General features: G+C 58.5%; 1 protein-coding gene and 2 long non-coding RNA genes across 5 annotated transcripts; 1 reads left to right on the top strand and 2 right to left on the bottom strand.

The window, feature by feature from the left end:
* The first annotated feature begins 906 nt into the window (after positions 1-906).
* On the top strand, positions 907-14,614 carry VPS9D1 (VPS9 domain containing 1). Its single transcript, XM_021671001.2, has 15 exons — positions 907-1,032; positions 2,947-3,022; positions 4,962-5,054; positions 5,161-5,323; positions 8,778-8,889; positions 8,958-9,020; positions 9,392-9,444; positions 9,535-9,622; positions 10,213-10,298; positions 10,621-11,051; positions 11,809-11,938; positions 12,275-12,477; positions 12,786-12,885; positions 13,201-13,305; positions 13,736-14,614. The coding sequence occupies exons 1-15, from the start codon at positions 934-936 to the stop codon at positions 13,830-13,832; spliced, it is 1,899 nt and encodes a 632-aa protein (XP_021526676.1). The 5' UTR covers positions 907-933; the 3' UTR covers positions 13,833-14,614.
* On the bottom strand, positions 3,911-9,473 carry LOC135271885 (uncharacterized). 2 transcript variants are annotated; one of them, XR_010340011.1, is made up of 5 exons: positions 8,675-9,473; positions 5,483-5,575; positions 4,841-5,314; positions 4,367-4,551; positions 3,911-4,140 (listed from the first exon to the last, which is right to left on the bottom strand). It is a non-coding gene; the product is annotated as an uncharacterized LOC135271885 (long non-coding RNA). The 2 variants fall into 2 exon arrangements; XR_010340010.1 differs by lacking the exon at positions 8,675-9,473 and having other exon boundaries at positions 5,483-7,392.
* Positions 11,046-22,270, bottom strand: LOC110568319 (uncharacterized). 2 transcript variants are annotated; one of them, XR_002478616.2, is made up of 6 exons: positions 22,189-22,270; positions 15,507-15,736; positions 14,915-15,050; positions 14,460-14,588; positions 12,402-12,628; positions 11,046-11,161 (listed from the first exon to the last, which is right to left on the bottom strand). It is a non-coding gene; the product is annotated as an uncharacterized LOC110568319 (long non-coding RNA). The 2 variants fall into 2 exon arrangements; XR_002478615.2 differs by having other exon boundaries at positions 19,954-22,242.
* Between the last annotated feature and the right edge of the window lie 627 nt (positions 22,271-22,897).

Consider the following 22,897-nt stretch of genomic DNA (forward strand, 5'->3'; position numbering starts at 1 on the left):
CCCCAGGCACGCCGCGCCGCCGTCCCGTCCACCCGCGGCCCGCCGCTGCGGGAGGCACGGCCCCGAGCCCGGCCGTCGCCGCCGCCCGACGCTCCGCACTGCCGGCTCGCCCCAGCGGACAGGAAGCGTCCCAGCCGGTCCCGCTTCATAGCAGCGGAGGACGTACGCCACCAGCCCCGCGGGTGCTGCCCGGCCCCGCTCGGCCCGGCTCGAGGTTCCCGGACGACCAGCGTTCGGCTCGGCCCGGCTCCGCTCGGCGCGCTGGAAGCGAGGCGAGGCGGGCCAGGGGCGGGGCGAGAAGCAAAGCGAGGCGGGCGGGGCGCGAGAGGGGACAGGGGCGGGACCCCGCCGGCCGAGGTTCCATCCGCGGGGCCCGCACCCCCGCTCGCACCGCTCCCCTCTCCGGCCCGAGGGCGACCGTGCCCGCCGCTGCCGGCAATGGGGCGCTGGCCTGGGGCGGGGCGCTGAGCGGAGGGGCTCGCCGAGACCTCACGACGAGCCCTCCAAGGAGAGGCGACCCGGCCCTCCCCGCCTCTTACCGTGGGAGACGTGGGCGCGGGGCGGGCGGGCGCCGGCCGAGGCGACGCGGCGCGCAGGTGGCGGGCGAGCTGCAGAGAGGGAAGCCGGCGTCTCACGGAGAGGGAGGCCTGGCAGCTGCGGCTAAACGCCCGGGGCAACTCCGGGAGGGGCCCTTCTCGCCCACCCCGTCTCGAGGAGCCGCCCGAGATCCGTCGCCCCCGCCACTGACACCCGCGGGACCTGAAGTACGCGCGGCGGGGCCCGTCGCCGGAAGTGCGCTCGCTTCCCTTCCGGCGGTCCGCTGCTCCGGCGGCTTCCGCGCCCGCGCCCGCTGCGTTCCGGGATCCCGCCCGTCTGCCCCGCCCCTCCGCTGCTGCCGCGGCGCCGCCGCCGCCGCCTCCCCCGCCCGGCGTCATGGCCGCTGCGGCCGGGGACGGCACGGTAAAGCCGCTGCAGAGCGCCATGAAGCTGGCCAACGGGGCCATCGAGTTGGACACCGGCGACCGGCCCCGGGTGAGGCGGGGCGGGGGCGGGGCTTGGCTGCCGGGGTGGCCCCAGGAGGGCGAGGACGGGGCCGGCGCGGGCTGGGGACGCGGGGGCGGGCGCCGACAGGGATCCGGGACCGCGGTTCCCCGGCGAGGAATGGGGCGGGGCGCGGCGGGCGTCGCCTGGGCCGCGTGTGGTGACCTTGGACAGCTCAGAGCCTGCCGTTCCGTTGTCGGGCCGGTGCCTCTGAGACCTGTGGAGGGGATGCGGAGCGGGGCCAGGCGACCTTCCAAGCCCCGTGTGGCGAGCGCGGCGCCTGCGTTCGTGCAGACTTAATCCGGTTGCCACAGGGGGCGGAATCCCGAGAAGGCCACATGCCCGCTCATTTGCGATGCTGTTTGCAGTCGCCTTCTGGGAGCCCTAGGAAGGAAACGCAGGCCGGAGGGGTGTGGTCCGCTCCTGAGGCAGGGCCGGATCTAAGGCTGGCGACCAGGTGGGGCTCAGCCACAGCCGGCCGCCCCGGGAGGGAAGGAGCTTGCCTGTGCCTCGGAGAAGCCTCCTTCCTGAATCTGCTGCTTTCCCCAGCTTGGTTTTCAGGGCAGTGGGGCCCCCACACCTCAGAAATCCTGCCTGGATTATATTTTGTCTTTCTCTCTGAGGCACCGACTTGATTAACGATAGGTAACTTAACACCTAGGGATAAAACAGCAACAAAAACACACCATATTGCCGGCGCCGTGGCTCACGCCTGTAATTCCAGCACTTTGGGAGGCCCAGGCAGGTGTATCACGAGGTCAAGAGATCGAGACCATCCTGGCCAACAGGCTGAAACCCCGTCTCTACTAAAGATAGAAAAAAATTAGCTGAGCGTGGTGGCCCGTGCCTGTAATCCCAGCTACTCAGGAGGCTGAGGCACGAGAATTGCTTGAACCCAGGAGGCGGAGATTGCAGTGAGCCGAGATCATGCCACTGCACTACAGCCTGGGGGACAGTGCAACACTCTGTCTCAAAAAAAAAAAAAAAAAAAATCAAGACCATCCTGGCCCACATGGTTAAACCCCGTCTCTACTAAAAATACAAAAATAGCCAGGGTGGTGGCTCACGCCCATAATCGCAGCTAGTGGAGAGGCTGAGGCAGGAGAATTGCTTGAGCGCAGGAGGCAGTTGCAGTGAGCCGAGATTGTGCCACTGCACTCCAGCCTGGGCGACAGAGTGACGCTCCGTTGCCAGTGAGTGAGCCAGTGCCCGGCCAGCTAAGCCGTCCCTTTAGTGATTCCCAAAAACCACTAAAACAAACAAACAAAACAAAACAAACAGCACGCTGTGTTCCTGATGACCTCTGCCTTGCTAGAGGGGACCGCACAGCTTTGAAACACAACAGCCACGTGTTCTAGGCTCCTGCGTGCACCGGGCATACTTAACTGGCTTCTGGGAAAGGGATTTCTCAGAACTTAAGCCAGGAAGTGATCAAAAAACTTGCGGCATTACTCCTCTGTATCCTCTCAGGAAGTATTTTTTAAGCCACTGAATGAATCGCCCTTGAGTTGCACAAGAAGGAAACTTGCTTCACAGGGTGAAAAATGACAGAAACTGCTGAAGTCACTTCCCCGGGCCGCTGAATGAGAACCCCAGCTCCTGTGCTGGAGAGAAAGGCAGCGAGAGGAGGAAGCGAGGTCCAGCTTGTCCCTGGCTCCCTCTCAGGCCCCCACTTCCTTTCCAAGTCTGGAGAGCAGTGAACTGCCTGTGCCATGGGCAGGACACCACTGATCAGACCACTGAGGCTTTCCAGCTGCAGCTCATCGCTGAAGGCTACGTGTCTCTCGGTGCATCTTGAGATAAGCACTTGCTGGTGTTCCTTGCTTATCCCACAAGTGCACCTGGCAGGAGAGACGGAGTCACTCCCCTCCACTGGCCTGACCCACTTCTCTTTCCTGGACACAGGAGGCATACACAGAATACCTGAGGAGCATCCACTATATCTCCCAGGTGCTACTGGAAGAAGTGGAAACCACGAAAGGTACAGCTCAGCCGGCCGGGCGCTGGCTCACTCACTGGCATCCCAGCACTGTGGGAGGCCTAGGTGGGCGGATCACCTGAGGTCAGGAGTTCGAGCCCAGCCTGGGCAACCCGTCTCTACTAAAAATACAAAAATTAGCTGGGCATGGTGGCAGGAGCCTGTAATCCCAGCTACTTGGGAGCCTGAGGCAGGAGAATCACTTGAACCCAGGAGGCAGAGGTTGCAGTGAGCCGAGATCATGCCATTGCATTCCAGCCTGGGCGACAAGAGCAAAACTCTCTCTCAAAAAAAAAAAAAAAAAAGATACGGTTCAGCCTTGCCGCTCCCTCCATGCTGGACGAATTGTGGGCAGCCTAGCCCTTGATGGGCGCCAGGCTTGGGGAAGCTCCTGTATCCTTCCAGTCTGACCACTGGTAGCAGGTGGACTGGCCTGCACTCAGTGTGACATAGTGACAGGAAGGGACCAGTGTTGTGGGTAAGGTGGAGACTGGGATGTGAGAAGATAGGGGCTCCAGCGGGCTGCACAGAAGAGGGGCGGCATTCCAGCACTGGAACGTGCAAAGGCCCTGAAATCAGAGGTGCAGGGCGGGGCTCTGTGCCTGCCTCAGCTGGAACTGGAGCCATTCTGGTCTGAAGGGAAACTGGAAGAGGCTTTGAGCTTTGAGGGAGAGGCCAGCCTGGGAGTGGAGCTTCGGGTGAGGACTGAGGGCGGCAGTGGCCAGACCACCCGGGATGGGAGCAGTAAACGGCCTGGGAATGATCCTGAAGGTGAATCACAGCAGACGAGCAGGAGGCAGATGGGGGCAGGAGCGGACTGGCAAGGGGGCAGTAGAAAGTTCCACAATGATTGTTCTCACTTCAGACAAAAAAAGAATATATATATATATATATATATATATATATATATATAAAAAGAAAGTTCCACAATGAACACATTCAGTTTGAGGAGCGGCAGCCACTGGACACAGGAGCACAGAGGTCAGGGGAACTAGTAGGGGGCTGTGAGCTCGGCTGAGCTCTGTGGCTCCAAGATTGAGGAGTTGGGAGGAGGACTGGCAGAGGATCCCATGGGGAGAGCAAGGTCCCAGAAGACGGAGAACTCCAGGGGCCCACCGCATCTGGCAAAGTGGCGATGGGGATGGGTAAGGGCAGTTTTCAGGGGTGTCGGGGGCTAAATCAGGGGGCAGGATGAGAAGACCGGAGTGCGAAGTTTGCTATGAAAGGCAGCAGGGAGGTGGGTCAGGAGCTGGGGTGGTGGGTCCAGGGGTGGGTCACAGAGAGGCAGCTTCCACAGTGTGTGGAGGTGGGTGGGGCGCTGGGGCAGTGGGGCAAGGGGCGACTCACAGCGTGCAAAAGGACTGTGTGAGCATGTCCGTGGTCCCGAGCAGAGGGGCTCCATGCCAAGCCCATGGGGAGGCAGGGCTTTGGGTACATACAGCCGGCGGGAGATGGGCGAGGAGATTCCCCTCAGCACGTCCTTGTCTCTGAAACGGCCCCCTTCCCAGAGGGCTGCAGCTGCAAGTGAGGCCCTGAGTGAGCAGCAAAGGCCCTGTTTAGGGTCCAGGCTCTCACAGGCCTCCGTGAGGGGCACGTGGACTCAGCAGGGTCATGAGGTAAAACCAGGGCAGGTGATTAGAGATGAGTGGTTGGGGGCTGGCCCAGGGTCCATGGTGGGGACAGTGGGCTTCCCTGGGGTCAGTGGGCTTGCCAGGGGGCAGTGGCAGGCATGGGGGGCAGTGGGCTTGCCCAGGGGCAGTGTGGGGGGCATGGGGAGCAGTAGGCTTGCCCAGGGTCAGTGGTGGGGGGCAGTGGACTTACCCGGGGTCAGTGGAGGTGGGGGGCAGTGGGCTTGCCTGACTTTTCCATCGCCTCATTTTATCTCAGCAACAGGTAACAGTCATAGAGCCAACTGTGACCAGCTTTCTTGTCCCTTCCCCAGAAGCTGGGGAAGCCATGCCCCCCGATACCTCCAGGATGCTGAAGCTAGCACAGCAGTGTCTGGAGAGGGCCCAGTCGACAGCCGCCAAGCTTGGTGGGTCCCTGCAGTAGGCACGGTGCTCCTGGGTCACCCCCAAGCCTGCATCTCCTTTGTGGGGTGTGGGCCCACCTGCTGACCCCTGCCGATCAATGGCTTGCAGGGAAAATACGCCTGAAGCCAGCCATGCCTGCGGCTTCTCCCAACCCCCAACCTGCCAGCCGACACCGACGTGTGTATTCAGACGAAGGAGGGAAGCTCTCTCCTTTTCTTCCGCCGGAGATCTTCCAGAAGCTTCAGGGGGCAGAGTCACAAAGCTTTAAGAAGTAAGATGGGCAAGATGGGAGCTGGGCTGAGCCTGGGATTGGGTTTTTGAGGCTGAGGAAGATGAGCCGATCATATCGAATTTAGTTAAAATGGGTCCCAGAACGGGAATATCCTCTTGCCTGACAAAAGCAAATGGGGGCCGAGTGAGGTGCTCATACCTTAATCCCGGCACTTTGGGAGGCTGAGGCGGGTGGATCTGGAAGTCAGGAGTTCAAGACCAGCTTGGCCAAGATGGTGAAACGCCATCTCTACTAAAAATACAAAAATTAGCTGGTCGTGGTGGCGGGCGTCTGTAATCCCAGCTACTCAGGAGGCTGAGACAGAGAATTGCTTGAACCCAGGAGGCAGAGGTTGCAGTGAGTCGAGATTGCACTACTGCACTTCAGTGTGGTCAACAGAGTGAGACTGAGTCTCAAAAAAAAAAAAAAAAAAGAAAGAAAGGAAAAAAAAATAGGCACAGTGGCATGCCCCTGTAGTCCCAGCTACTAGGGAGGCTGATGTGGGAGGCTCACTTGAGCTTAGCAGGTTGAGGGTCCAGTGAGCCATGATTGAGCCACTGCATTCCAGCCTGGGCAACAAAATGAGACCCTTTCTCAAATAAAAAAAAAAAGAAAAAAGGCTGGGCGCAGTGACTCACACCTATAATCCCAGCACTTCAGAAGGCCAAGGCAGGTGGATCACCTGAGGTCAGGAGTTCAAGACCAGCCTGACCAACATGGTAAAACCCCATCTCTACTAAAAACATAAAGTGAGCGGGGCATGGAGGCTGAGGCAGGAGAATTGCTTGAACCCGGGAATCGGAGGTTGCAGTGAGCCGAGATTGCACCAGTGCACTCCATCCTGGGTGATAGTGTGAGATTGTCTCAAAAAAAAAATATTGTATATATACGTACAAATCCTTACATACACACAAAAGTGAGCAAACAGGTTTATCTCAACAGCAGAGCAGACACAGGTGAAGAGCAAATTCATGTATTGGAAAAAAGGTCAAAAGATACCCGGAATGAATTACAAAAACCAGTAAGGCAGAAAGCAAGAGATGCAAAGCCCAATGTGTTCACTGGAGTTCCAGAGAGAGGAGAAGGAAAATGGGAGAGAGGCACTGTTAGAAGGTAGAACGGCAGGGCGGCACAGAGGCTCACGCCTGTAATCCCGGCACTTTGGGAGGCCAAGGCGGGTGGATCTGGAAGGCAGGAGTTCAAGACCAGCTTGGCCAAGATGGTGAAGCCCCGTCTCTACTAAAAATACAAAAATTAGCCAGGTGTGGTGGTGGGTGCTTGTAATTCCAGCTACTCAGGAGACTGAAGCAGAGAATTGCTTGAACCCAGGAGGTGGGGGTTGCAGAGAACTGAGATCGCGCCATTGCACTTCAGCCTGGGTGACAGAGCAAGACTCCGTATCAAAAACAAAAACAAAAACAAAAACAAAGGAAGTTAGAATGGCAGACAGTTGTCTAGAACTGATGAAAGGCACAGAGACACGGATGCACAAAGCCCAGTGAATCCCAAGTGGGACAGACAAGAAGGGCCCACTCTCGTCCCTGCCGTGGCCGGGCTTGGCGTCCAGTCACCTCGTTTTGGCAAGTGCGGCTTTGGGGCAGGATGGCCAGGTGTAAGGCTCAGTCTTTCCTCCTCCTCATCCCCACCAGCACCCTCCATTGTCCCTGACAGTGGGAAGGTAAGAGGGACCAAAGCTTTCAAGGTGGAGTGGCTGTTGGGAACTGTTTAAAGGAGACAGTACCCTTCTTCTTTTCATGAGTCAGAAACTCGTCTAGCTATTTGGCCCATATAGTGCCTTTAAAGCAGGGGTGTCTAATCTTTTGGCTTCCTTGGGCCACACTGGAAGAACAATTATCTTGGACCACACATAAAATACACTAACGCTAATGATAGCTGATAAGCTTTAAAAAAATTGCAAATGCCAAGCACGGTGGATCACTCCTGTAATCCCAGCACTTTGGGAGGCCTAGGCGGGCAGATTATGACGTCAGGAGTTTGAGACCAGCCTGGCCAACACGTTGAAACCCCGTATCTACTAAAAATATAAAAAATTAGCTGGGTGTATTGGCACACGCCTGTAGTTCCAGCTACTCGGGAGGCTGAGGCAGGAGAATCGCTTGAACCTAGGAGGCGGAGGTTGCAGTGAGTCAGGAGCGGACCACTGCACTCCAGCCTGGGTGACAGAGTGAGACTTCATCTGAAACCAAAAAAATCTAACTTCCACCTCCCGGGTTCAAGCGATTCTCCCGCCTCAGCCTCCCAAGTAGCTGGGACTACAGGCGTGTGCCACCACGGCCGGCTAATGTTTTGTGTTTTAGTAGAGAAGGGGTTTCACCATGTTAGCCAGGATGGTCTTGATCTCCTGACTTCGTGATCCGCCTGCCTTGGCCTCCCAAAGAGCTGGGGTTACAGGCGTGAGCCACCGCACCTGGCCCTCAGTGATGGTTTAAGAAAGTTTAGGAGTCGGGTGTGGTGGCTCACGCCTGTAATCCCAGCACTTTGGGAGGCCGAGGTGGGTGGATCATGAGGTCAAGAGATCAAGACCATCCTGGTCAACATGGTGAAACCCCGTCTCTACTAAAAATACAAAAAATTAGCTGGGCACGGTGGTGCGTGCCTGTAATCCCAGCTACTCAGGAGGCTGAGGCAGGAGAATTGCCAGAACCCAGGAGGCGGAGGTTGCGGTGAGCCGAGATCGCGCCATTGCACTCCAGCCTGGGTAACAAGAGCAAAACTCTGTCTCAAAAAAAAAAAAAGAAAGTTTAGGAATTTGTGTTGGGCTGGAGTCAAAGTCTTCCAGCCCTTGGGTTGCACAAGCTTTTGCTTTGACAAGATTCATGTTTTGCTGAACACACATAACTAATCTCCATGAAAGTCCAGTGGTCCAACTTCTCTTGAAAAGTCAAAAGTCCTGGCAATACCAAAACCTGTGGTTTTTGTTTTTGTTTTGTTTTTTTGAGATGGAATCTCCCTCTATCGCCCAGGCTTGAGTGCAGTGGCTGGATCTCGGCTCACTGCAACCTTGCCCCCCCCCAGGTTCAAGCATTTCTGCCTCAGCCTCCCGAGTAGCTGGGATTACAGGTGTGCACCACCATGCCCAGCTAATCTTTATGTTTTTAGTAGAGATGTAGTTTCACCATGTTGGCCAGGCTGGTCTCGAACTCCTGACCTCAGGTGCTCTGCCCGCCTTGGCTTCCCAAACTGCCCGGATTATAGGAGGGAGCCACTGTAACTGGCCAAAATCACTGTACTGGCAGGGCAGGCAAGAAGAGGCAGGTGCTGCAGCCCACCCCAGATGGCTCCCTGCCTGCCCCCATTACCACCACCGCCTCCCCTCCTCCTCCTCCTCACCTCCTGGCTTCAGAGACAACAGGGAGGATGAGAGAAGCTCCTTTTGCAGCCAGAACACCACTGGGCTTCCTGGGGTCTAGACAGCAGCTCTTCACATTTCTAGAGAGCTGACGCCCTTGGAGGAAGCCTCCCTGCAGAATCAGAAGCTGAAGGCTGCGTATGAGGCCCGGATGGCCCGACTAGACCCCAGCCAGGCTATGCAGAAGACATCCCTGGTGAGTGGGGCCTAGGGAGGGCCTGGCGGTGCAGGGCAGCTGGCCTTACTCCCTCCTTCCTCTCCCAGACCCTCTCTCTACAGCGGCAGATGATGGAGAACCTGGTGATCGCCAAAGCCCGGGAGGAGACAGCACCCTTTCTGACCACCCTGGTGGTCTCTGGGGAGAACTCAAGTGTGGCCATGAGCCAAAGGCAGAGAACAGGGTAGCAAGGGTGGTGGACGTTCCGGGGTCGGGGTACAGGGCTAAGGGGCTTCCGGCTTTGCAGAGGGATGGCCTCTGGGGAAGGTCCCCGCCCCTATTCTCGGGGCCCTCTGGCTCTGCCCTCCTGGCTTCAGCACAGGCTGCCTTCTGTCCCAGAAGCCTTCCCTGAGGACTGCTCCTCACTGAGGGGGTCCCTGGCACGTCCCGGCTGCTCGGGGTGTGGTTGCAGGTGTGGGGCCGGGGTGGGGGCCGAGAGCCCCCTCAGATCCGACGCTTGTCCCCTTGACTCTGCACCCAGCTCCAGAGGAAGATGGAGGAGCGCCGGTTGCGGCTCCAGGAGGCCGCCAACAGGTGCGACTCCTGCCCGGTCCCCCGCTGCGGAGACAGCCCCGCCCAACCCCGGCCCCGGCCCTGGGATCCACCGCGCGCCTTCTTCCCCAGGAGATTTTGCAGCCAGGTCGCCCTGACCCCGGAGGAGCGGGAGCAGCGGGCACTTTACGCAGCCATCCTGGAGTACGAGCAGGACCACGTGCGTCCCCCTCCGGCCCACAGGGCCCAGGATTTGTAGGAGAGTCCCAGTGAGGCGGGCGGGGCCAGGGCCGCGTGGGAGGGACCGAGCGAGGGGCGGGGCCAGGGCCGCGTGGGAGGGACCGAGCGAGGGGGCGGGGCCAGGGCCGCGTGGGAGGGACCGAGCGAGGGGGCGGGGCCGGGGCCGAGCGAGGGGGCGGGGCCGGGGCCGAGCGAGGGGGCGGGGCCAGGACCGCGTGGGAGGGACCGAGCGAGGGGGCGGCGCCAGGGCCGCGTGGGAGGGACCGAGCGAGGGGGCGGGGCCAGGGCCGCGTGGGAGGGACCGAGCGAGGGGGCGGGGCCAGGGCCGCGTGGGAGGGACCGAGCGAGGGGGCGGGGCCAGGGCTGCGTGGGAGGGACCGAGCGAGAGAGCGGGGCCAGGTTTCAAGTAAGGTCTCCCTCTAGTGGGGGTCGGTTGCGCGGCCTGCTGGTGCTGGGTCTCCTGCACCCCAGGACGGTCTCCCAGTCTCTTGGGGCAGGCACTGATGGGAGATGGAGCGCGTCTGGTCGTGGGGACCCACGTGCTTCCCTCCAAGCTCCCCTGTCCCGTAGGACTGGCCGAAGCACTGGAAGGCCAAGCTCAAGAGGAGCCCGGGCGACCTGTCGCTGGTGACCAGCCTGCTGTCACACCTGCTCAGGTAGCTGGGCTTCAGGCACCGCTGAGCCCCTGTATGGGTTGGGTGCCGGGAGGGGCTGGACCGACGAGGACGAGGCTGCCGCGCTGCCCCAGGGACTTTGTGCCCCAGCCACGTGGACGCCACAGCTCCCTTGGCGCTGAGGGCGTTTCCTCGGCTTCTACAAGTGCTCTGCAGTACACTCACGGTCAGGAGGTGACGCGAATCACTTCTCTAAACCGGGCGTAGCGCGGCTCCTCTATAGACTGGCGGGTGCCACCCGGAGGGCGGCACGGGCAACGGGAGGCCGAGGCTGGCCGCGTTCTCACGCCCTCCTCTCCCGCAGCCTCCCTGACCACCCGATCGCGCAGCTCCTGAGGCGGCTGCAGTGCGCAGTGTACAGCACCCTGTACCCCGCGGTGAGCAGGGCGGCCACGCCAGCCCCAGGCTGCTGCCCCCCGACCCCCAACCCTGGAAGCCGGCGGCTGCGGCCCTCGCAGAGCCTCCACTGCATGCTGTCCCCGTGCGAGCCCAGCACGGCCCCGAGGCCCCAGGACAGCCCCCCTACGCCCCCACTCCACCCCGGCCCTGCGGGGCCTGCCTCGCCTGTGGGGGACATTGCGTCTGGCCTGCCAGACAAGGACAGCTCGTTCGAGGACCTGGAACAGTTCCTGGGGACGTCTGAGCGGCAGGGCCGGGGCCGGGGCCATGGGGGGCAGCCCGAGCCCCAGCTGCAGCAGCTGAAGAGCGCGGTGGAGGACATCCACAACGCCATCGGTGAGGCCAGGCCTCCACGTCCCGGGCCCCCTCAGCCTTCACTGCGGGAGGGGCTGCGGCTCTTGACCCCTGCTTGTTGGTCAATTTCAAGCTTCTATTTGGGGAAAGGCCTGTCGGTCAGAGCCTCTGATCAGACTCATGTCCACCCAGCCCAGCCTGCAGGTGGTGATGGCCCCATGCCTCAGCCCTTCTCATTTTGGAAATGGAGAGTAGAGACGGGGTTTCACCATGTTGGCCAGGCTGGTCTCAAACTGTTGACCTCAGGTGATCCCCCCGCCTCGGCCTCCCAAAGTGCTGGCATTACAGGTGTGAGCCACCACGCCTGGCCCAGGGTTCTCTTAAGAACCAGTGAGGGAGGCCAGCAGCCCAAGGCACCATTCTGGCTGTGCGGCCCACACACACGACCTTGGTCAGGGGCCCCACCTGCAGGGAGCTGATTCTAAAGTCTACTCTGGTTCCTGCAGTTTTGGATAAAGGCCCTTTTGAGAAAGGGCTCATCCTCCGTTCTCTTCTCAGGCCGCTGGCCAAAGGGGAAAGCAGCTGTAGGTGACAGTTTCTGCTCCCAGACTCCCTGCCCTGGGCCCAGGAGCATCAGGGGTGGGTGCAGGAGGCTTGAAGCTGGCTTGCTGCTCCTGGACACTGCGGGTTGCCCTGCTCCTCAGAGAGCTTGCTCAGCAGAGGCGGCCCCATGGCTTCAAGCCTCTTGACCCAGCAGGGGAGGGGCCTGTGTGGATGTCCCCGGCTCTGTTCCCAGCAGACAGGCTGCTCTCGCTGACCCTTCTGGCCTTCGAAGGCCTCAACACAGCTGCCTCCAAGGACCGCTGCCTGGCGTGCATAGAGGAGCCCTTCTTCTCCCCGCTGTGGCCTCTGCTGCTGGCCCTGTACAGGTACAGGCCCACTCCCACGTGGCCTGGCATCTGCCCACCCAGTACCCCTGGAGGCCTGCCCTGGTCCCTGGCACGGTCTCCTCTGCTCAATCCCCAAGACGCGTGTTTGCTGCCCTGGCCTGTGTTTTACCCCGAGGCCATCCTCAGGGGCTTCCAGTTTGCAGGTAGAGCTGTGCCCACCTCCCATGCCTGGGGCTTGGGAACACTGAGGCTTTTTGCTTGGGATACGTAGCCAGTTTTCTCCGGGAGAGCTCCAGGGACCTCCAGCCACAGCCCTGCCTCTGTCCCCAGGACAGGATCCCTGGGGCGGCTTAGCCTGGCCTCTCTCTGCCCTAGGAGCGTACACCGAGCCCGGGAGGCCGCTCTGAGCAGGAGTATGGAGCTCTACAGGAATGCACCCCCCACCGCCATCGGCATCCCCACCAAGCTCCTCCCCAAGGACTTGGAGGCCAAGGGGACCTACCCGTACTGCGCTGCGGCCCAGGAGCTTGGACTGCTGGTCCTGGAGAGCTGCCCCCAAAAGAAGTTGGAGTGCATAGGTTAGCAGGTTCGAGAGGCAGGCTCCCATCCCGGTGGGTGACCTGGAGCCTGTGTCTTCACCACTGAGCTTGCCACATGCGGGGTGGGTGGGACCAGGACAAAAGTGGTGTCAGAGCAATATCCTCAGGGTCACGGCAGCTCTTCCCAGCCCTGCACATCAGGAAGTGGGTGGGTGGGTAGGTGGGCAGAGTGTGAGGGGGGGCTCAGGCTGCCGGGTGGGACAGCGGCCTGGGTTCGCTTTCCCATCCCTGCTGGGTCCCCCTGTGGCATCCCCAACTGCCCCTGAAGCCATATGTCTGCGGCGCAGTTCGGACCCTGCGGGTCATCTGTGTCTGCGCAGAAGACTACTGCCCCACCTCGGAGGCCACACCCCAGGCCGGACCCCAGCCCATCGCTGCAGCAGCCATGTGAGTCCCAGGAGGCCGAAGCGTGGCCAGGGAGGAGGGCCCTGGAAAAGCACGGGGCATCAGAGGGGCTGTGTTCACGACCCTTAGCCTCGTGCCGCGGCTGGGCTGTAGCAGCAAAAAGGCCCCGAGTGTGGGCCCAGCCCTTGCTCAGCAGAGCGGGAGCTCCCATTTAGGCACAGCCTTGCCACTCCCAGGTGGCTTCCTGGACCACTGGGCAGGAGGCACAGAGATTGTGGCCGGGACGGCTGCACAGCCGCCGGGTTTGCGGAGCGAGAGGCCCGGCCCACGGTCACGGCCGCCGTGCCCTTCCCACAGCGGTGCCGACGACCTGCTGCCCATCCTCTCCTTCGTGGTGCTGAGGAGCGGCCTCCCTCAGCTGGTGTCAGAGTGCGCGGCCCTGGAGGAGTTCATCCACGAGGGGTAGAACCCGGTGGGGGCAGGGTGGGGGCCTCTGTGGGAAGAGTGGGGACCTCGTCCCTCAACCTGAAGGGTGGTTGTCAGTGGCGGCTGGTGAGGGCAGTGACTTCGTCACAGCCACGCCGCCTTCAGGCAGCCCCCACGGGTGCCCCTGTGCAGTGTGCCTGCTGCCTCATGCCCCGTGGCCCCTCACTTAGCTCAGCCTCTCCCACAGCAGGAGCTGGGGGCCACCCCCTGAGCAGTGTCTGCCTGGGGATTGAGGGCCATCCCTGGCTCTGCTGTCCAAGGACAAGCACAGAGGGGGTGGGAAAGGCCTCCTCCAGCCCAGCCACCCTGACAGCCCCACCTGTGCACCCGCACCGCCCAGACCCTGAACTGGGAAGGCAGACACTGCCCTCTGGAGGCCGGGTGATGCCTGCTGCCATCCGTGCAGGTACCTGATCGGAGAGGAGGGTTACTGCCTGACATCACTGCAGAGTGCCCTGAGCTATGTGGAGCTGCTGCCCCGGGGAGGCCTGGCCAAGCAGTAGAGCCAGACCCAGGGCTCTGGCAGGGCCTGGCCTTGCCTCCCAGGACCGTACCTCCTGCACCTAGAGCCACGAGGCCTACCGAGGACTGCCCTGGAGCCCCACGCTGCTCTGCACACGGCGCGTGGGCACTGGGGAGCTGGTCCATGTTGTGTGCGCTCCAGCTCTTGCCCCTTCCTCGCCCAACATCTAACCCTGGAGCTTGGGGTTGGCATCTCTGCCCCAACAGGATGGGTCTGAAGCAGCTCCAGGAGGAACCCAGCCCTGCTCTCCTGTGCAGACGTCACAGGCTCTGCGAAGGGAAGCCTCGGGCTCCAGTGGGCGCAGGCTCAGCCATGAGCGTCTGGCTGGGTCCTGCTCTGCCCTTCACTGGGGCAGCTCCTGGGAGGCATCGGGAAAAAGGGGGCCATGAGCCAGCCAGCAGTGGAGGCGGCAGTCCAGTTTCTCTTCCTCCAGCCCCTAGAAAGGGGAGTTGTAACCCTATGAAGCAGTTTCTTGTCTGGGTCAGGAGCAAGGGCTGGCTGGGGCCTGAGGCGCAGCTGTTACGAGGCTGAGCTCCATGCTGAATGGCAGGGTCATCCCTGGGGGGTCTGGGACTCTCAGCCCAGGACATTCCCTGCCCTCGCTCACCTTGGCAGTGGGCAGTGAACGTTCCGAGACTCCTGGCCAACTCCCACCCTGGGCATCTTCTCCAGGTCCGTGCAGCCCAGGGGTCAGCCCTCTGACGGTCACATGCCCCCATGCAGCCACCCACCCAGCCTAAAATAAAGAGGTCACTGCTGTCCTGCTCCGTGTGGCTCCCTCAGTCCCCACCCCACTGGCCAGGCAGCACAGCCACCCCTGCTGCCCATGGCAGAGGCCACTGAGCACAGGTGAGGAGGAGCCACAGCCCAGCCCCAAACCAAGCCTGGCCCGACCTCTCGTGCCTTTGCCAGCCTCTGAGACCCTCTGCATAGAAGCAGGGTCCTCTTGAGACTGCGTGCCCTGGCAGGTGTGGGCTTCACTCGCTAGGACAGGCGAGCTCTGCAGGGTATTGGTGTGGGGGAGAGCGGGTGTCCCTGGGGACCTGAGTCCAGAGCACTCACCTGAGGGTCTCAGGATACATCATCATCTGTGCATGAGGACACACAGAGGCCCTGAGGTGCAGAGGAGGCAGCCGGCCGCCGGGCGTGGACAGCATGTGCCAGGGAGGTGTGGGCAGGTCATGGAGGGAGGGTGCTTCTGCAAGGAAGGAGCCCCCGCCAGCTTGATATGCCATGGGGGGGCAGATGCAGGGCTGGTGGGGTCCCAACCCTAGATGCCACCAGGAGCTGGTTGTGGGGAGCAGGTGCAGGGCTGGGGCATAGGGATCTGGCTCTGAGGCAGGGCTGGCTTCCTCAGGGAAAGGGTGGTAAAAGCAGCGGCTGTGGAGTTGCTGGGATGCTTGCACCCTCGGCAGTGGCTGGTTTACCCCTGAGGACTCTGGGGAGGCAGATGAAGCGCCTCTCCAAGTGGGGGCAGGGCTGGAGCATTTGCCTCAGCCCTCAATGTGAACCCCAGCTGGCCATGGTGCCTTGGGGCTTGGGTAGGAGCGCTGCTCAGGCTTAGCGTTGGTGTCTAGAAGGTGGGATTTTCAAGTCCACTTAACAGAATGGTAGGGATGAGCTATGTCTTGAACAGATCTTGGCATGGGAGCACCTGCTGGCTGGGCTGTCTCCCTGGCGGAGATCAGGCAGGCGTGTTGGGAGCACCTGCTGGCTGGGCTGTGTCCCTGGCGGAGATCAGGCAGGCGTGTTGGGAGCACCTGCTGGACTGTCTGTCTCCCTGGCGTGAGATCAGGCGCTGCTGCTTGCTGTGCAATGTTGCCCTCTCTGAGCCTGTGGCTCCCCCACAAGACAGGAGTGAATAGTGGCTTCCTTTTAGAAATCCTGCAAATGAAAAAAACCAAGAACCCCCAATTAGAAAAATAGCAAAGGCTACAAACAGGCTATCTGGAGAGTGTGGGTAACCCCCAATACAGGCACCGAGGAAGGAGAGCTAAGCAGAACCCTGGCACAATTAGGCCTGAAGAATATCTCAGTTTATAGTTACTACTCAGCTATTTCCCTTTATATAATCCTCTATATAGAACCACATAATAGTTCATAGTAAAGAAGATTTCTCTACATATAATTATATCTTAGTTCATAATCGGAGGAATGCCTAGAGTGGACACAGTACAGACCATAAATTAAGGAATAAGCAGCTTATAGTCGGAGGAATGCCTAAAGCAGACACAGTGCAGAGCATGATTTAAGGGAAAAACAGTTACACCAGGACAAGAACCCATGGCCCAGGCGGCAGCGTTCAGTATCGTAAAGATACCCGCTGTGTGGCAGGCCTGGGGCAAGAGCCACTCCTCCCGATAAAGGAGTTGTAGGACCTTGCTCCAGTTCTTGTGGAAGGCTGCCCTCAGACCGGCAATCCACCTTGGTGACTGTGAACTTTATCAGCTCTTGCTACTGTGCTGCTTGAAAAGCATCTTCCCATAGAACACATTGGAAGCTGCCAGAAGCTGGCGGTAACCCTGACAGCTCTGTCACTGCTGTGTGACTTAAAGCATCCTCCTATAAATCTTCTTAGAAGTAGTTTGCCCATAGATAGAAGTATTGCACACTGCACCCTCTTCACTGCGCACGGCCCACCTTCAAGCCTTGGTGACCTAATGGGGGTGGACCCCTTACTGCACACGGCCCTTGCCTTCATGGGAAAGGGCCCCTTGCTGCACACTGTCCACCTCCTGGCCTAGGTGACCTAATGGGGGTGGACCCCATGTTTTACTGCTCATGACCCTATCACTATCCTTAAAGATGATTTCACTCACTGCCCTGCCCCGTAACCTATACACAATAAATACACTTCTGGACATTCGGGGCCTCGCCTGTCTCCGCTCATAGGTGGCGTGGCCCCCCGAGCCCAGCTGCATTTTCCTTGTACTTCTGTGTCCTGTCTTTATTTCTCGGATCCTGTGCCTCAGCACAGCATAAGGGACACCCCACGACCCTGTGGGCCATCAGCCCTACAGAGAGGAAACAAATTTATTCTGAACTGGGTACAGTAGCTCATGACTGTAATTTGAGGTCATTTGAGGTTACAAGTTCGAGACCTGTAGGGCTGTTGGTCCCACAGGTTCGTGGGGCGTCCCTTATGCTGTGCTAAGGTGCAGGATCTGAGAAGTAAAGAGACAGGACACTGGCCGGGCGCGGTGGCTCAAGCCTGTAATCCCAGCACTTTGGGAGGCCGAGGCGGGTGGATCACGAGGTCAAGAGATCGAGACCATCCTGATCAACATGGTGAAACCCCGTCTCTACTAATACAAAAAATTAGCTGGGCATGGTGGCGCATGCCTGTAATCCCAGCTACTCAGGAGGCTGAGGCAGGAGAATTGCCTGAACCCAGGAGGCGGAGGTTGCGGTGAGCCGAGATCGCGCCATTGCACTCCAGCCTGGGTAACAAGAGCAAAAACTCCGTCTCGAAAAAAAAAAAAAAAGAAAAAAAAAGAAAAGGGGTCCACCCCCGTTAGGTCACCGTGGCAAGGAGGTGGGCTGTGTGCAGCAGGTGTCGTGCGCAACACTTCTTATCTGGGGGCTGGAGACTTCAAAGGGTTTCTAATAGAAGGATACTGTAAGCCATCGCAGTGGGAGCCGGCAGACTTGTGCTCTGAAGATATTTATGGGAGGATGATTTGAGCTGGCACAGAAGTGAGAAAAGACTCACAGGGTGTACAGCCACCGTGACTGGTCACACCAGAGGGTTCCTCTCCCTCGGTTACTTCCAGGATCTCAGGCCTGAGACCTGCTTTCCACAGGAACTGGATGCAAGGTGCTACAACTCCTTTATCAGGAGGAGCGGCTCCTGCTCCAAGCCTGCCATACAGCGTGTGCCCTTTCAGGCAGGGACGCGGCCGCCTGGGTCTTTGGTTCTCGTCCTGGTCTGGCTGTTTTCCCATGTGCTGCTTCTGTTCCGTGACTGCTCTAGGCATTCCTCCTACTACAAACTACTATACGTTTATATAGAAGTATTCCATAAATCAGCACTAAATGTGTCAGTACAGCTCCGACTACAATACCTGTATGATTCTATAGGATATATATATGATTATATAGACTACAATATTTGTATGACTACATAGAAAGATTATATAGAACTAGGTATGCTAGATGTAAGTATTAAGTATGATTATATAAGCTACATATATGTAAGCAGTAAGTTATACTTCAGGCACTAATTCTATAAACATATATGATTATATATATAGGATTATATAAAGGAAATAGCTGAGTAATAACACTATAAACTAAGATATTCTTCAGGCACTAATTGTGCCTGGGGTCTGGATAGTTCTCCTTCTTTGGTGTCCATGGGGGGTGGTACCCTCAGAGACCAGCCTGACCAACATGGTGAAAACTCATCTTTACTAAAAATATGAAAAAATTTAGCCGGGCGTGGTGGCACATGCCTGTAGTCCCAGCTACTGGGGAGGCTGAGGCAAGAGAATCCCTTTAACCCAGGAGGCAGAGGTTGCAGTGAGCTGAGATTGGGCCACTGCACTGCAGCCTAGGCAACAGAGTGAAACTCTGTCTCAAAAAATAAATAACAACAAAAAGTAATAGCTAGGTGCGGTGGCTCATGCCTGCAATCCCAGCAGTTTGGGAGGCCGAGGCAGGCGAATGGATCATTTGAGGTTGGGAGTTCGATACCAGCCTGGCTAACGTGGCGAAACCCCGTGTCTACTAAAAATTCAAAAATTGGCTGGGCATTGTGGCGTGTGCTTATAATCCCAACGACTTGGGAGGCTGAGGCAGGTAAATCGCTTGAACCCAGGAGGCAAAGATTACAGTGAGCTGAGATCGCGCCACTGCACTCTGGCCTGAGCTACAGAGCAAGACTCTGTCTCAAAAATAAATAAATAAATAAATAAATATTGAAAAGCTACTCTGCATAAGAAGCAGTGTTCAAATTGTGACAAGAATCAAAGGACAAGTACGATTTAGCGTTGTATCAGCTGGACTGCAGAAGATGAGGAAGCTGGACCATGGCGCGTCTGGCCGGGGAGGGAACTCAAGCACCGTGGGGTGGACTGGGCAGTGGCCCCAGAGGACCAGGTGTGGTCCTAGGACAGGTAAGTGTAGACGGACGCTCTGACCTAGCAAGGCTGATCTCAGTTTTAGAGGACGCGTATTCATATGTGGTCAAGATAATGGGCTGTCCATCCCAGGAGGTCATGGAAGGAGCGGAGAATGCACACAGCCCACGGAGGGTCCTTGGGTAGGCGCGAGGGAGCTGGGAATGCATGCGGCCCATGTAGCTACCGCTGAGTAACAGACTACCCCAACTCATGGGCTGCAGTACACAGCAGGCCGGGCATGGTGGCTCACATCTGGAATCCCAGCACTTGGGGAGGCTGAGGTGGGAGGATCACTTGGGTCCAGGAGTTTGAGAACAGCCTGGGCAACATAGTAAGGCCCCATCTCTACTAAAAAATTAAAAATTACGCTGAGCACCTTGGGAGGCCAAGGTGGGTTGATCACCTGAGGTCAGGAGTTTGAGACCAGCCTGGCCAATGTGGTGAAACCCCTGTCTCTATTAAAAATAGAAAAAAAAAAAAAAATACAAAAATTCAGTATTGAATTTTTTAAAAAAGAAAAAAAAAATACAGAAGTCAGCTGGGTGGCTCTAGGTGCAGCTTCTAGGTGGTAACCCAGTGGCTGGGGGTTGCATTCATCCGAAAAGCTGTCTGCTGTCTGTGGCTGGTGCCAGCTGTCGTCTGGGACCCCAGTCAGGCTATCACAATGACAACGTGAGGCCCAGATGGGTCTCCAGGCGCTGCCAGAGCGACAAAATGGGTGGCTTGAACCAGCAGAAATGTACTCTCATCATTTGCAGGCCTCAAGTCAAAATCAAGCTGCAGGCAGGCCGACTCCCTCTGGAGAGTTTAGGGGAGAATCCTTTTTGCCTCCAGCTTCAGGCGGCCTTCTCTCCCGTGGTTCATCTCTATGTTACAAGGACACCAGTCACTGGATTTAGGGCCAACGCCAATGCCGAACAACCTCATCTTAACTTGATTTTGTCTGGAAAAACTATTTCCAAATAAAATCCCACTCACAGACTCCAGGTGAAGGTGAATTTCAGGTACAAGTGCAGCGCAAAACCTCCACATATGGCCCCGGCTTCTTCACTATAGTGGCTGGGCTCTGAGGCTGTGTTAGTCCGTCCTCATGCCGCTGTAAAGAACTGCCTGAGAACTGGCCGGGCGTGGCGGCTCATGCCTGTAATCTCAGCACTTTGAGAGGGTGAGGTGGGTGGATCACGAGGTCAGGAGTTCAAGACCAGCCTGGCCAAGATGGTGAAACCCTGTTTCTACTAAAAATACACCAAAAAAAAAAAAAAAAAGCCGGGTGTAGTGGTGGGCACTTGTAATCCCAGACACTCAGGTGGCTGAGGCAGAGAACTGTTTGAATCCTGGAGGCGGAGGTTGCAGTGAGCTGACATCTTGCCACTGCTGTCCAGCCTGGGCAACAGAGCGGAACTCCGTTTTTGTTTTTTGTTCTTTTAAAGCTGTCTGAGACTGGGTAATTTAATTAAAAAAAAAAAAAAGAGAGAGAGGTTTAATTGACTCAGTTTCACATGGCTAGAGAGGCCTCAGAAAACTTACAATCATGGCAGAAGGCAGTGCCTGACAGGGTGACAGGAGAGAGAATGAGCACTGAGCGAAGGGGAAAACTCCTTATAAAACCATCAGATCTGCTGGAACTCACTAGCATAACAGCGTGGAGGAGGCTGTCCCCAGGATATAATTATTTCCACCTGGTCCCACGCTTGACAAGTGGGGATTATTACAATGCAAGATGAGATTTTAAGGCCCGGCTCAGTGGCTCACGCCTGTAATCCCAGCACTCTGGGAGACTGACAAGGGTGGATCACCTGAGGTCAAGAGTTTGAGACCAGCCTGACTAACATGGAGAAACCCCGTCTCTACTAAAAATACAAAATTAGCCGGGCATGGTGGTGGTGTATGCCTGTAGTCCCAGCTACTTGGATTGAGGCAGGAAAATTGCTTGAACCTGAGAGGCGGAGGTTGCAGTGAGCCGATATTGTGCCACTGCACTCCAGCCTAGGCAACAAGAGCGAAATTGCATCTCAAAAAAAATTTAAAAAGATGAGATTTTGGGAGAGGACAGACGCAGACGCAAAGCATATCAGAGGCCAAGTATCTCGAGACAAGGCCAAGGGCGTGGCGTGTCTGTGATCTAGCCTTGGAATTCACAGCACTCCAGTTCTGTTCCGTGGGGTGAGGCGGGTACAAACCCACCTCCCCGCCCCAGGCCCATGGGAGGTGAGGTAGGCCCACTGCTGGATGGATGGACTGGGGCCACCGGATTCAGCGAGGATGGAGGGACAGAAGTTACCGCCACCCTCCTCTGCACCAGAAAAAGAAAACAGAGGAGCTGGAGGCATATGAAGTTAGTTGCCCACTGAGGTGACACTGGGCACCACGGCTGGGTTCAGTCAACAGTAAGTAAAAGAGCTCCCTGCCCAGATGTGGCCACCCAGATGACTTAGGGAGATACACCGACTCCATCACCATTTTTTAAAAAATAGAGTCCCATTCTGTCACCCACGCTGGAGTGCAGTGGCGCGATCTTGGCTCACTGCAACCGCAACCTTCCCCTCCAGGGTTCAATTAATTCTCCTGCCTCAGCCTCCAAAGTAGCTGGGATTACAGACATGCGCCACCACGCCTGGCTAATTTTTGTATTTTTAGTAGATACAGGGCTTCACCATGTTGGCCAGGCTTGGCTCAAACTCCCGACCTCAAGTGATCCGCCCTCCTCGGCTTCCCAGAGTGCTGGGATTACAGGTGTGAGCCACCATGCCCGGCCACGATTACAGTATTTTTAAGACTGTAATTTAAGAAAAAGCAGAGACGTCGCGGCCCAGGGAAAGTTTCAACAAACTTGGGCCTTGGTTTTGGCGGCGTGAAAGGTGAGGGGCACAAACGGGAAGGAGCAGAGCCTGCCCAAAGCGGGAGTGTAGGTCGGGGGGGTGTCTAGGCTGGGACGCCCAAGGGTCTCCCTCGTCCTCCTCTCCTGGGCAACGCGAGAAAATGGCTTTAGGACAGAACAGAGGAACCCGAGCGAAAAAAACGCCCCCAGGACGGCGCGGCCCGGATTTAGCCTGGATGGATCCGCAGCCCAGGTCAGCTTTTAGCCTAGAGACGGGGCAGCTTCGCCTGCCTCAGAGACCCGCCCAGACGCTGCTCTCAAGGGCGGCGGATGACAAGTGCGGGAAGCCGGTAAGCGGAACCGGCAGAAATAGAACCCGAGGTCCCGGCACCCACCTGAGACGAGGCTGAAAAAGGCTTGTCCTTGCGCCCACCTTCCGTGACGGGCACCGCCCACAAGCGGATAGCCCCGCCCCGCACGAGGCCCGCCCCCGGGCCCGGCCAATCCCCGCAGGTAATGCAGGTGGCCCCGCCCCGGAGGGGGACGAGCCCGCGCACCTGCTTCCCCGCGCCGGGACGCCTGAGGCCGGGTCCCTGTCTCGTAGAGAGGAGCGGCCCAGGCACAACCTTCACTGAGCACCTCCCCTGAGGCCGCAGCCCTCGGCCCTGGGGCGTCGTGAAAGTCACGGGTCCCGTGGGGAGACAGGCGACGCGGTGACAGGAGACTCTCGGGGCGCCTCGCGCAGGTGCTCCCCGGCGGGACACCGCCTCCTTCCGGCGTCCACCAGGCCTTGCCCAGGCTCGGAGGCCCCGCCCCTCCTGAATTAGCTGGAGGCGGGGCCTGAGCCAAGCCCCGCCCCTGGCGTCAAGGCCGCGGACCCCGGGCGGAGCCGACTCCCGGCGGAAGCGCACGGCGCACGCGGAGGCCCGAACTGAGCGGTGGCTGCCGGGGACCGCTGGGGACGGACAGGTAGCGCCATCTCCCGCGAGTTCCGCAGCTCCATCTGTCGGGAGAGGGCTCAGCGGGCGGAAGGGTGCGGTCGGTCACCGGGGCGCCCCTGGAAGGCCGAGGTCCCCCGGCTGGGGAGGGGCTGGGGGTGCGGGA

The sequence above is a fragment of the Aotus nancymaae genome, unplaced genomic scaffold, assembly GCF_030222135.1.
Source record: "Aotus nancymaae isolate 86718 unplaced genomic scaffold, 86718_ANA_hifiasm-v0.15.2.pri h1tg000095l, whole genome shotgun sequence".
Lineage (NCBI taxonomy): Eukaryota > Metazoa > Chordata > Mammalia > Primates > Aotidae > Aotus > Aotus nancymaae.

Bases quoted from the DNA above. Each gene is read 5' to 3' on its own strand.
- VPS9D1 (XM_021671001.2), top strand. From the start codon at position 934: ATGGCCGCTGCGGCCGGGGACGGCACGGTAAAGCCGCTGCAGAGCGCC. The intron at 3,023-4,961 runs GTACAGCTCAGC...TCCCTTCCCCAG, and splicing joins AGAAGTGGAAACCACGAAAG to AAGCTGGGGAAGCCATGCCC. The intron at 12,886-13,200 runs GTGAGTCCCAGG...CCCTTCCCACAG, and splicing joins CCCATCGCTGCAGCAGCCAT to CGGTGCCGACGACCTGCTGC.